Source organism: Bos mutus, chromosome 21, assembly GCF_027580195.1.
Source record: "Bos mutus isolate GX-2022 chromosome 21, NWIPB_WYAK_1.1, whole genome shotgun sequence".
In the NCBI taxonomy this organism is placed as follows: domain Eukaryota; kingdom Metazoa; phylum Chordata; class Mammalia; order Artiodactyla; family Bovidae; genus Bos; species Bos mutus.
Genome location: NC_091637.1, coordinates 64,357,435 through 64,370,665, shown reverse-complemented (window position 1 = coordinate 64,370,665; position 13,231 = coordinate 64,357,435). Strand labels below are relative to the sequence as shown.

At 61.0% G+C, this 13,231-nt stretch overlaps 1 protein-coding gene across 7 annotated transcripts in view; it reads left to right on the top strand.

The window, feature by feature from the left end:
• BEGAIN (brain enriched guanylate kinase associated) overlaps nt 1-8,342 on the top strand; it is a 46,004-nt gene extending 37,662 nt beyond the window's left edge. For all 7 annotated transcript variants that reach the window (XM_070357978.1, XM_070357979.1, XM_070357975.1 and 4 more), the window contains 5 exons: nt 326-487; nt 2,341-2,407; nt 2,861-2,968; nt 5,276-5,359; nt 6,213-8,342. In XM_070357978.1, coding sequence (XP_070214079.1) covers nt 326-487; nt 2,341-2,407; nt 2,861-2,968; nt 5,276-5,359; nt 6,213-7,589 — 1,798 coding nt within the window. In that variant the 3' untranslated portion in view covers nt 7,590-8,342. The remainder of the gene's footprint in view (nt 1-325; nt 488-2,340; nt 2,408-2,860; nt 2,969-5,275; nt 5,360-6,212) is intronic.
• The last annotated feature ends 4,889 nt before the right edge of the window (nt 8,343-13,231 follow it).

Below are 13,231 nucleotides of genomic sequence, written 5' to 3'. Positions count from 1 at the left end.
AACACTCGCCCCAGTGCCAGACTGGCTCAGTGTCAGGGACCGTGACCCCCCCAGGGAGGGGCTGGGGAGGTGTGCGCGCTTGTGTGTGTGTGTGTGTGTGTGTGTGTGCGCGCGCCTGTGGGGTGTGGTGTGTGTGTACGCGCTCGCGTATGGTGTGTGTGTGTGCCTGTGGGGTGTGGTGTGTGTGTGCCCGCGCGCGTGCAGTGTGTGTGCGGTGCGTGTGCGCATGCACTGGTGCGGCCGGGCGCGCCCGGGGCGCACCCACACGCGCCTCGAGCTCAGTGCCCGCGGCCTGGCCCGCCGCCGCCGCCGCCTGTCGTTGCAGCTCGCTGCAGGAGCAGAAGGGCGAGCTGCGCAAGCGGCTGTCCTACACCACGCACCGGCTGGAGAAACTGGAGAACGAGTTCGACTCCACCCGCCACTTCTTGGAGATCGAACTGCGCCGTGCGCAGGAGGAGCTGGAGAAAGTCACTGAGAAACTGCGCAGGTGAGGGGGCGGGGCCTCGACGGGGCGTGGTCTCGACTGGGCAGGGCCATGGAGGGGCGTGGTCTCGACTGGGCGGAGCCCTGGGGGGACGTGGCCTCGACGGGGAGGAGCTCTGGGGCGGGGGCCGAGAAGGCGGGGTAACCCCATTTGCACGTAAGGTCTGCGAGGCCAAGTGGCTCTTCCAGAGTCGCACCTTGTACCACGAGCTCCCAAACCAGGATCTGAACGTGGGTCTGGCCGCTGCGAGGTACAGGCTCTTCCCTGATACCTCTTGGTCCCCTGCTCATTCTTTCTGTCCTCTTTACGTGGTGGGGCGGCATGGTGACACAGGAGCAGCCATCTCCAGACCCAGACTGGCCCACCAGGGCCCCAGCCACTGTCGCCTGGGTCTCTGATAGGAAAACAGTGTCTAGCCCCGGACATGAACCAGCATTTATTTAGAGACCGTTTCCTTCAGCGGCCTGGCGTGTGAGACCCTGAGGGATGACTCCCTTAAAACTTCTGAAAACACCGTTCTGCACAGGTGCTAATGGTAAAGAACCCACCTGCCAATGCAGGAGACGTAAGAGACGCGGGTATGATCCCTGGGTCGGGAAGATCCCTGGAGAAGGGAATGGCAACCCACTGCAGTATTCTTGCCTGGAGAACCTCATGGACAGAGGAGCCTGGTGGGCTGCAGTCCAAATGGCCACACGCAGTCAGACACAACTGAAGTGACTTAGCACACAGCACACACATTTAATATGGGTATTTTTCTTAAAAAATATTATGCACTTTACAGCCTTCCTTTAGAAAAAATGTTTTTTAAAAAAAAAAACACTCAAATTTTGCCATTGGCTTCAGTTCAGTCACTCAGTTGTGTCTGACTGTGACCCCATGGACTGCAACATGCCAGGCCTCCCTGTCCACCACCAACTCCTGGAGTTTACTCAAACTCATGTCCATTGAGTCAGTGATGCCATCCAACCATCTTGTCCTTTGTCATCCCCTTCTTCTCCCGCCTTCAATCTTTCCCAGCATCAGGGTCTTTTCCGGTGAGTCAGTTCTTCACATCAGGCGGCCAAAGTATTGGAGTTTCAGCTTGCTGTTGGCTTGGTTTGTTTTAAATATTTATTGAGGATTGTGTGCTCAGTCATGTCCAACTCTTTGTGACTCTATAGACTGTAGCCCGCCAGGCTCCTCTGTCCATGGGATTTTCCAGGCAAGAATACTGGAGTGGGTTGCCATTTCCTTCTCCAGGTGGTCTTCCCGACCCAGGGACCTAACCCATGATTCTATAGAACACTGAATTTGCAGGGGGGCTCTTTGTCCCTAACTACTTAAGCACCTCTAGCCTCAGTTTCTCTGTTGGCAAGACACGGGCACTAACACTACACACAGGCTGTCGAGAGGGTGGGCACTGCCCCTTCCACCATCACACCTCAGGGCGGCCATCAATTCCCACCCCACACTTGCCTCCCCACCTCAGCCTCTTCTAGGGAAACCGTATCCTACTCACCCTGTGTCTTCAGCAATCACTCCAGGGCTCATTGCATAGTCTTAAGCCTATTCCCTGCTAACCTGCTGTTGAACTGGGAACCCCTTAGGCAGAGTTGTTAGGACTGTGTGTAAAATGTGAATTAACTAGCTCTGAGCGAGTTCCCGAGAATCTCTTCTGAATAAGAAACTTTCCCTTCTCATCAGTAAGGGTCCTGGGCCCTGGCAACCTGTTAGTTTAAATGAGATATTTTCTAGCACAGGAACAATTAGACCAGAGAGGGGGCCTAGGTTCAGCCATCAGCGGGCCGTAACGCTGCAGGGGCCACGGGAGGGTCAGGCCTGGCACGGCAGTGACCTCACGGCCTCCACTCCAGGATTCAGAGCAACTACATGGCGCTGCAGAGGATCAACCAGGAGCTGGAAGACAAGCTATTCCGCATGGTGAGGCCACAACCCCCTGCCCCACCCCAGCACGCCCAGCCCGGGGCCCCCAGCTCTGGAACCCTGGTGAGGACTGAGGGCCAGGCCGCCATGCGCTTGCCCGTGGAGCTGGGCCAAAGGCCTCATTTCCACCCTGCCCTCTCCCCGAGGGGCTGGGCCGGTCCCCTCCATTTCCACCCCGAATGGGAGGGTGCTGTCAAGCCCTTAGCTATCACTGTCCCCACAGTACTGATGAGAAACGGAGGCTCAGGGAGTTAGTGACTTGCCCAGGGCTGTTCGGCTCCTCACTGGCAGAGCGGGATTGGAACCTGGGTCGCTCTGTGCTCTGACCCTTGCATTCCTTGGACTCCAAACTCCTCCTCGCTTTCTGGGGAAGCCAGGAGGAACAACGGGGCTTGAGTCCCAGGCCTTTGCTGACCGCTGACCACCCCCCTGCCTGTCCCCCAACCCCAGGGCCAGCACTATGAGGAAGAAAAACGAGCTCTCAGCCATGAGATTGTCGCCCTCAACAGCCACCTGCTGGAGGCCAAGGTGACCATTGACAAGCTCTCGGAGGACAATGTGAGTGTCTGGCCAATCTGAGCCCGCGCAGCAGCCCTGAGGGGCTGGCACAGGGCTGGGTGGAGAGACGGGGGGTGGGGGCAGGGCCTCAACAAGCAGGTGGGCGGTCAGGGAATGACAGGGGCTGCCTCTCACACCATGTCCGTGAGACCCTCCGCTGGAAGGAGACAGGACTCAAGGTGGGGAACACGAGGCCCCCTTGGCCCAGTCAAAGCAGGGTTTCCCGACCCCAAGGTTGGGGTGGGGCCACTCAGGACTCCTGCCTTTGGCCACCCCCACTGGGCATCAGAGCCCTGGGGCTGCCCGTGGGTCCTGATTCCCTGGGTCCCATGAGAAGGGCGGCGCCCCCCTCCACAGACCTCTGACTGCTGAGCACACACTCGCTGATTAGCACCTGCTCCTCGAGGCTCTGAGAACAGGGTGTGAAGAGCACAGGCAAGCCAGGGGCCTGTGCACGTGGAATTCACATCTGAGCGGGGAAGGCGGACAGAACCCAGGATAAATAGGTAAACTGTGTAGCGAGTTAGAAGTGCTAAATGCTGCAGAAAAAATAAGGCAGCAAGGGGGCTGGGAGACGCCAGTTGCAGGGTCTGGGAACCTCAGTCCGGTGCTTCTAGAAGGGGCTGCAGGAGCCGAGACCTGAAGACGAGCAGGGAGCTGATGGCAGGGGAGGGCTCCCATTCCAGGCAGAAAGCCACAGCAGCAGATGGGGGCTCTGAGTAACTCGAAGACCAGCAAAGAGACCGGAGGGGGCTCTGGTGGGGAGGAGGGCCCGAGGGTCTGAGGTCAGGATAACAGGAGGTGGCGTTTAGGCACCAGTAGGAATCTGGGTTTTATTCTGCGTGAAATGGGAGCCACTGAAGGTTCCTGAACAGGGGGAAGCCTGGCTGGACTTCCTCTTACAGGCTCCGCAGCTGCTCTGCTGAGGACAGACCGTGGGGGATGAAGCTCTAAGTGGATGTGCGAGCAAGAAGCAGTCTGGGAGAAAGAGGACGAGTCTGCCGGGATGGCGGCCGGGGAGGCGGGGAGGCGGGGAGGGGGCTTCAGTTCCGGTTATGTTCTGCAGATGGAAGCAAACCGATTGGCCGAGTAGGGATGTGGGGTCTCAGAGGACGACATGGGTCCAGTCTGACTGCAGAAGTTGAAATCTGCAGGACGGGAGCCACCTGCTGTGCTCTGGGCTGGGGTCTGGGGTTGGGGGGTAGGGGGAGGATGTAGCAGGAGGGTGCGGCAGGCGCCCTGGCCAGCCAGGTGGAGGTGCCATCTGTAGGAGATGGCAGACGAGTGCATGCAAAGGAGAGGGGAGGCTCTGATGGGGCAGCACTCTGGCGTCTGTTCACGACTGAGTGGCAGGTCTAGGCTGGCCAGACAGTGCCCGCAGCCCTCTGGTGCCAGCGGTGGCTGGTCTGGGCCTCACATGGGGCTCAGTTCTCAGCTCTTGGCCAACCGTGCCCTTCCAGGGATGCATTGAAGGAGTGGGCGACCCGGGTTCCCTCCACCGTGCCGGCCAAGTGGGGGACACCAGAGTCTCTAGGACCAGGGTAGCGGGGACTGGCAGGGGTGCCCATGGCTTCAGCAGCGCCCCCGAGCTGCAGGACACCTGGTTCTGGTTGAACTGAGACTGTGGGTGGATCTCAGGGCCAGGGCAACCCCATTAGAGCCCTGGCTGCAGAGGGTCCCTGAGCGGGGGCGGGAACCAAGGTCCAGCCACAGGCACGTGCAACAGAGGTTTCCCAAAGGTAGAACCACGTGCCCTGGACTCCTCCTGTGTGCGTCTGTTTTCAGCTCAGGAGGCTGAGCCGGTCCCTGTCTGAACCTGGGGTCACACAGGCCCTCTGCCCCTACTCGCCCTGACCCTTGCCTGGCCCTGCAAGCCCCCTCCATTGCCAGGCCTCACCCTGAGACCTTGGTTGGGGGGGTGGCAGGTCCACTCGTAATCGCTGGCTACTGCCAGCACTGTCCACAGAGTTCCCTTAGGAGGGACTCAGAAGCTGAGGGCGGGGAGATGGCTTGGTGTCCATGCCTGGGGGCCTCTGGGACTTTAGGGGCCAATGGGGAGCCTTCCTCCTCCATGGCCCCTGCTTTGTGGGAGGTTCCCACTCGGGTCAGCGGCAGGACTGCCGGCCAGGGGGCCGTCCACACACCAGGCTCTAGGTCGGGGCCGGTAACCCATCCTACAGGTGAGAGGTGCAGAGAGGGTCGGCGTGCTGCCCACCGCACGGCCAGCTCTGCGGCCGGTTACCACGTCAGCAGCGGGGACCTTGGCATGGGCCGAGCCTGCACCCAGTCAAATGGCTTGTCTCCTAGGAGCTCTACAGGAAGGACTGCAGTCTCGCGGCGCAGCTGCTGCAGTGCAGCCAGACCTACGGCAGGGGCCGCAAGATGGCTGAGGTAATGTGAGCCCCACCCCGGCCAGGCCCGCCGCCCGCAGCCACCGCGCTCCTTCCGAGCAGCTCCAAGACCCCATGCCCCCGGCCCTCTCGATCTTGCCCGAGCCCCTCTGCATATGTGGTGGAGGGCCCGCCCTGCACGTACCTCCCCACCAGCCTGGATGGTCTGCCCACTCAGCCCCAGTTTCCTCCAGGGGGCTGCTCCCGGCAGGGTGACCCTGTGTGAGCCTCTCAGAAGCCCAGTGGTTTGGTCTGGGCACAGCTTCTGCAGAGATAAGAAAGCTGGCTTCACCCGGGAGCCACTCGGCCAGGGCCACAGGGCAAGCGCCACTTGGACCCAGGGCCCCCGTCCCAGCCAGGCTGTCCCTCCCTGTCTGGGCACGCCCCTCACCCAGGCCTTGTCCAGGTGCCCTCTCCCGGAGCCTGGGCCAACCCCCAAGACCCTCACAAAACAGATCAAACGGTAGCAGGCCGTCCCCCACCAGGCATCAAGCACTCACGTGGAAACCCCTTGCATGCCTGGGCCCTCAGTCTCTGTTGCATCTGAGTCTGTCTGGTTTGAGCCAGGCCACAGGACTGGGTGTCCCCTGGAAACCGTGGGGCTGGGTCAGCGAGTCAGCCCCTCAGGAGGAGGCCCGAGTCAGAGCTGGGGGTCCAGCCTCAGGGCTCTGCGGGGGCCCCATCAGAGTGACCCGGGGGGGGACCGGGGCCATCCTGCGGCTTGCAGGATACAGCTCTGGCTGGTGGGATCAGACAGGCCCCGGGCAGGTCCCTTGTCTGTCAGCCTTGGCTGCCGGTTCTGGGCTGACCGTGACCCCCTCCCTCCTGCTCCTTGCATCGCCCCCCGCCACCAGCTGCCCGCGGAGTTCCAGGAACGCATGAACCTGCACGCAGAGAAGCCAGGCTGCAGCCTGCCCGCCCCGCTCTGCCGCCCGGCCTACGCCGACAGCGTGCCCCCCTGCGTGCTTGCCAAGGTGCTGGAGAAGCCGGACCCCGGCAGCCTGTCCTCCCACCTGTCGGAAGCCTCGGCCCAAGACCTGGGCTTCCCTGAGGGGCTGGAGAAGCCAGGGTCCCGACCCCCCTACAAGGGGGACATCTACTGCAGCGACACGGCCCTCTACTGCCCTGAGGAGCGGCACCGAGACCGGCGGCCCAGCGTGGAGGGGCCCGGGTCCGACGTGGGCTTCCTGCAGGCCCAGAATTCCACTGACAGCACGGCCGAGGAGGAGGAGGAGGAGGAGGAAGATACCGAGGCCGGCGCGGCGGCCTACCCCGCCAGCTACCGCCACGAGGCCTTCGGCGGCTACGCGGCCTCGCTGCCCACGTCCAGCTCCTACTCCAGCTTCAGCGCCGCGTCCGAGGAGAAGGAGCACGCCCAGGCCAGCACGCTGACCGCCTCGCAGCAGGCCATCTACCTGAATAGCCGCGATGAGCTCTTCGGCCGCAAGCCGCCCGCAGCCTACGGGAGCAGCCCGCGCTATGCGGCTGCCGCAGCTGCGGTGGCTGCCCCGCTGGAGGCCGCAGTGGCTCCGGGGTTCCCCAGGACTGTGTCGCCGTTCCCCGCCGAGCCCTTCCGCTTCCCGCTCTCCCCGGGCCCCCAGCCTGCCCTGATGCCCCCCAACCTGTGGAACCTGCGGGCCAAGCCTGGGTCCGCCCGGCTGGTCGCAGGGGCCGGGCGCGGCCAGTGGCGGCCACTGAGCGTGGACGACATCGGCGCCTATCCCTTTCCGGCCGCGGCCGCGGCCCCTGCCCCTAGCCTTGCCTCGCCTGGCGGCTTCAATGACCGCTACTATGGGGCCCGAGGCAGCCCCGGTGAGAATGCCGAGGGCCGCGCTAGCCCCCTCTATGCCAGCTACAAGGCCGATAGCTTCTCGGAGGGTGATGACCTCTCCCAGGGCCACCTGGTCGAGCCCCGCTACCTCCGGGCAGCTGGTGACCTGAGCCTTAGCCCTGGCCGCTCGGCTGACCCCCTGCCCAGCTACGCGGCCAGTGAGGGGGACCGCGAGCGGCTCGGGGTGCAGCTCCTTGGGGCAAGTGGCAGCCCTGAGCCTGAGCTCAGCCTCCGCAGCTCCAGGGACTCCCTGGAGCCCAGCTCCATGGAGGCCTCCCCGGAGATGCACCCCGGTGCCCGCCTCAGCCCCCAGCCTGCCTTCCCTCGGGCGGGCAGCTCGGGGCTCAGCCGCAAGGACAGCCTCACGAAAGCCCAGCTCTACGGAACCCTGCTCAACTGAGCACCCCACGTGTGGGCCCCGCCACGGCCAGTCCCACACACCGGGTTCCCAGGGGTGCTGCCTCGACTCCCCGACAACCCCACCCTCTCGGCCCTGCACACCAGGACCCCTCTCCACCTAACCCAGTCAAGCCCGAGAGGGGGACCCCAACCCAAGCGTCTTGTCCACCCCACACCACCACTGTGCAACGTTTCCTGACTCAGCAGCAGCCTTCCCCGACTGAGATGAGTATCCTTCCCCCTTGCCACCCCCTCCACCCCCAGCTTTACCAAGTGCGACTATTCTTATAGAGCAGTGTCTTAACACACTCGGCCTCCAGCTCCCTGGATGGCAGCCCCGGGCGTTTTCAGCGCAAACGCTCCTGGATGTTTTTGGGCGAGGGCAGGTGGGGCCTGCCCCTGGGAAGGGAAGGGAAGGGTGGAGACATCCCCAGTGATAAGGGGATCAGAAGCTGTGTCCACAGAGAGGGGGACTGGAACGGGTGATGGGATGTGAAACGCTTCTAGCTGTTCTTTCCGTGTGGCCGACGACCCCTCCCCCAGCTCTACTGTGGTCCGTAGTCCCGTGTGTCCCGAGTGGGGCCGGTGCTCGTCCCCCCCCAGCGTCCCGCTCCCCGGCACCACCTCGCGCTACCTCACACGTAATGAGGCCCTCTGACCCCGGTTTCCGTGACTTGCTTCTGTGTTGTCGTCTGTGATGCATGCCCTGTCTCGGTACTGTATTTTGCGATCATTAAATAAAGACATGGGTGGGAAAGAACTTGGCGTTTGGGTGGTTTCTTCTCCCCACTGCCTTTTGCTCTCGGGGCATGTGGCCCTGGATGTCTCCCCTCCCCGTCCTCCCCTCTATGCACAGCCTCCTGAAACACCCCTTCTTCCCCGCCCTGGCGTCTTTTGTCGTTCAGCTTAGAATTCTTCCACTGTCTCAACCTCTGCTGAATGGTGTCATTGCCCTGATATGTTCCTTAGAGACTTTGCTTCTGCCTCAAGATTCCTTAGGATTTCCTTTAGTTTGGCTCTGCTGGTGACAAACACTTCTGGCTTTTTTTTTTTTTCCCACCCTCTGAAGATGTCTCTACTTTGCCCCATTTCTGAAGGTTTGTCTTACCTGGGAGAATGTCAGCAGGGGTCTCTTGCCCTTGGCTCAGGGGCAAGAGATGTCCCCCGGCTTCCTGCTGGGGTGGGATGTGCTGTCCACCCCTCTGGGAGCTGTTCCTTTGGTGCTATCTTTTTTCTCTTCAGCTGCATGAGCTCTTCCCTCTGACTTTGGTTTCCTGCAGTTTTCCTGAGGTGTGTCTGGCTGTGGATTTACCACAGGAAGTCTTGTATCTGTGGACTGGTGTCTTTCATCAGTTCTGGGAAATCCTCAGCTACTTTTTAAAGTAACTCTCTGCCCTTCCCTCCTCCTGGGACTGCCATCAGCACCTCCTACTGAGGTCTGCTTCCATGTCCCTCCCTCGTTATGACCCACATCTTGGGGTCAGCATGCCTGGTCTGCATGCCTTCTAGGTCACCAATCCCCTTCTGCTGCATCCATTCAGCTGCCAATCAGAGCCACAGATTTCGGTTTTAGTTATTAATGGTTTCCATTTCTAGAAGTTCTTTCTATCTGGTTATTTTCAAAACACACCATGCCACTTTCTAACAGTTTCCTATTCCCTAGAGATATTTCCACGCTTGTCTTTTGTTTCCTTAAACGGAGCAGGCACAGCTGGTTCACAGCTGGGTCTGACATGTCCGTCAAGTGGGGTCTACAGAGACCTGTTTCTCTTGGCTCCTGCTCACACTGCCTGGTTTCTCTGTGTGCCCGGTTATCCTTGAGCATACTCACTGATGCCCTTGGGAAAGTACCTGTAAAATTTCCACAAGGCCTAGGATGGAGGCCGCTCCTCCAGGGCCTTTATGTCTACTTCTTCCAGGGGCTGGGCACTTGCCACTGGGAGGGGACCACCTGGACCCAGGTGATGCCTGAAGTTGCCCGGCCCACCCAGCTTTGTGTAACTCCAGGGTGCCTGCCCTTGACCCTGAGGAGCACCCCAGGAAGCAGACTGCTGCAGGGAGGGGGCCTGTCAGGAGGCTCGGGAGTCAGCTCCCCCGTCTGGGGCCCAGTTTCCCTGTGGGCAGGTGGGAAAGTAACCCTCACCGACCTGCGGAGGGAGGGAGGGTGGCGACAGGAGGGTGGTGGGGAAAACAGACAACCTCTGTTGCCCAGCAGGCTCTAGCTCAGAGATGCTCCCAGAGGGACCCTGAGGCTCATCAGTCCCACCCAGGCTGTGCTACTGGACAGCGGGGCTGGGAACCCCAAGGGCTTTGCAGCCTGGGCCCCAACATTGTCACCTCAGAGCCTGAGCACCCGTCCCCCAAATGGCCAACAGGCCTCACAGAGCTGTCCTGCCATGGCCTCCAAAGCCAGCCACAGCTGGGCGGGTGGAGGGCCTTCCTTCCTCCACCAGACACCCCTCTTGTTCCACTCCAGTCCTACCTGACTCCCAACGGGACCCCAACGGGGCGCCCACCATCCACCGACCCTTCCATCCATGTTTCTTCTCAACCCACAGGGGACAGTGCAGGGCTGTGTGACCTTGGGCAAGTCCCAGGCCCTCGGGGCCCGTGTCCCCTCTGGAGCCTGCGGACACTGACTCGTGAGGTTCTCAGGGGCGCTTGGGACAGTGGCTGTCCCAGTGCATGAAGAGCCCCAGGCTGAGCTGGAGGCAGGTCCGGAGGGAGGAGACAAGCACAGACTTCCCAGGCCTGTCCCTCTGCCCTCCGAGCATCGGGGCTCACGGCTGCTTCATGGGGGCTGCAGGCGCCAGCCTCACTCAGGGTCACGGCCACACCCAGCAGCACACACAGCCATGCCTGCATCTCAAGATGGACTGCTCTCCTCCCACGCCGGCTTCAGAGCCCTGTTCAGATGTATGGGTAAGGCGAAGGTAAGCGCCCAGCCCCAGGAAGGTGGGTGGAGGGGAACAACCCACACTCCTTTTACATTCCAGCTCCGTACTTTCTAATTCTAGATCTCTTGTTTCAAAATTACAAATGGTGAACTCCCAGACACCTTGCAGAGGATCAGAATGAGTCTTGAATGCTCTTTGGAAGAAAGCATTTGGAGAAAGAAACAGATGAGGGTGCGAGAGCACCTGCCTTACTTCCCGGTGAAATAACCTAATGAGGGGGCGGGGCTCGCAGGCGGAGAGTGGAGAAGGCAAGCCCGCAGGGGAGGGGGCTAAGAAAGAGCCACAGTGGTTTCTGGTGACCCTGGATGTCCCTCTCCTGGGGGCGGGGGGGTCAGAGCTTCCACCAGGGTGTTCTCTTTGAGGACAGAAGTTTGGATGGTGTTTGCCCCAAGAGAATGTGAGACGGTAACAACCTACAAAGCCCTTTCCTCTGCGCTTCCTCCCTTGTTCACTCCAGCAGGCCCACTTTAGAGATGAGGAAACTGAGGTTCAGAGAAACAAAGTGCCCACAAAGGCCCCATGGAAGCAAAGGATGGGTCTGGGACCCACAGGTTGCAGCCAGCCGGGGTGTGGGCTCAGAATAAGGGAGAGGCCAGGCAGCTCGGTGGACACAAAGGTCAGCCCCTGGTAATCACCAGCGCCCATGCCAAAGCCCACTGAGTGCAGCCTGTGACTGACACGCGTTAAACACGAGTGGTCATACTAGCACGCCACAGTGGGGAAAGCACTCAGCAAACCACGCGGTGAAAGTCTCACTCGGAAGACGCTCCACATCAAGGAAGGCAGGAAAATGCCCGCTTTGGGCTGGGCTAGAAAGCAGACTCCAGGATCTGGGGCTGGATACATGGCGGCGGGCAGGAGAGGTGGGCGAGAGGCACCTGGAAAGGCCAGGACCGCCGCCCACAACCCCGGACAACTGCCGCCTCCCTAGCGGCCCGGGTCTGACTTCATTCACACGTTGTCAGTCCATCCGACAAACACTGGCCACGGGCCCATTCAGACCGGACCTGGGGGGGATACCCCATCGTGAAAGAACAGTGGGGGTCCCGTCACTCTCCCCTCCAGCTGCACAGTGGCAGCTGGGCCTGGTCAAGGACCCCTGGTCTGGGGTGGGTATGTGACGCAAACCAGCCAATCCAAGGCCTTCCCTGAGACTTATCGACTGAGAGCGGGGGAAGGAGCAGCCCCTCACTGGGAGCTGAGGATGGAACCCGACTGCGACCTCTGGCCTGAACAGGCTCGACCCCTGCACCAGTGGCTTGGCTGCCACCGATACTAACGTTAGCACGAACACTAACCCCCGCAGCTGCCGGCTCCCGAGCGCCTGCTGCACACATGCCCTGCGTGAACCCCACGGGCTGGGTGCTGAGAGTTCTCCTTTACAGACAGGACACCGCGGCACAGGGCGGCTTGGCACTGGTGGTGACGGCACGACAACAGAAGGTGGGGAAGGGCTTTAAACCCACGGCTGCCTGATTCCGAAGCCCGTGTCCTGTGGGCAGGTGACACCTGCGGTTATTCCCGGAGCACCCCCGTGTGTGGGGCCTGCAACCCCAGGAGACTTACACGGACCTGTGCACGTGTGCTGGGAGGGGCCAGGGCTCAGCTCACACCCGGACCCTGGAAATGGAGGGGGGCGGTGCTGGGGGGCTGGGGGAAGAGGGGTCGGCAGGGGCGGCAGCAAGGACAATGGGAGGGCTTTGCAGGTCACAGAGCTGCCCACCCAGAGCAGAGGCAGCCACTCTGGGGCCTGAGTGGGGAGGCAGGAATGTCCACTGTCTGCCTAGGCTCTAAGTGGACGTGTGCTCAGCCTCACTCTGCTGAGGCCAGGACAGCCCCTCGTGGGGCCTCCACTTCTGCCAAAGGGCTGACCTGCAAGAGCTGGAGTGCGGTTACCTTTCTTTTCACCAAAGCAGCCCTTCTTGAGCCTAAAAAGAGAAGGTGATTCTTCCCTGAGCTCCTACCACACCCAGCCCAACAGCATATGGGGTCACTGGGGCCCTGCTGCATCCTGCCCCGGCCTGGGGAGTTCCCTCCCTTCACCCTCCAAGGGTCTCAGCCCCCACCCACACACTCTGGCCTCTCCAGCCCAGGTCAGGGACCCAGCATCCACTTGACACCAACAGCAGGCCAGGCTCTGTGCTGACTGTGGGGGGCGGAGGACGAGGGACAGAAGAGGAGTCAGCCCTTGGGATTATTCCTGCTTCAGGGCCTTTGCGTGGCCCTTCCCTCTGCTTGGGATGCCCTGCTTGTGGACCCCAAACTTTCAAGGGTCTGGAGGCAAAGTAAACACACTGAGATAAACGCTTCCACCAGCTCAGTTGTTGTTCAGTCGCTCAGTTGTGTCCAACTCTATGCAACCCCATGGACTGCAGCACACCAGGCTTCCCTGCCCTTCACTATCTCCCACAGCTTGCTCAAACTCATGTCCATTGAGTTGGTGATGCCATTAAACCATCTCATCCTCTGTGGTCCCCTTCTCCTCCTGCCCTCAATCTCTCCCAGCATCAGGGTCTTTGAGACAGCTCTTCGCATTAGGTAGCCAAAGGATTGGAGCTTCAGCATCAGTCCTTCCAATGAATATTCACGACTGATTTCCTTTAGGATGGACTGGTTGGATCTCCTTGCAGTCTGAAGGACTCTCAAGAGTCTTCTCCAACAGCACAGTTCAAAAGCATCAATTCTT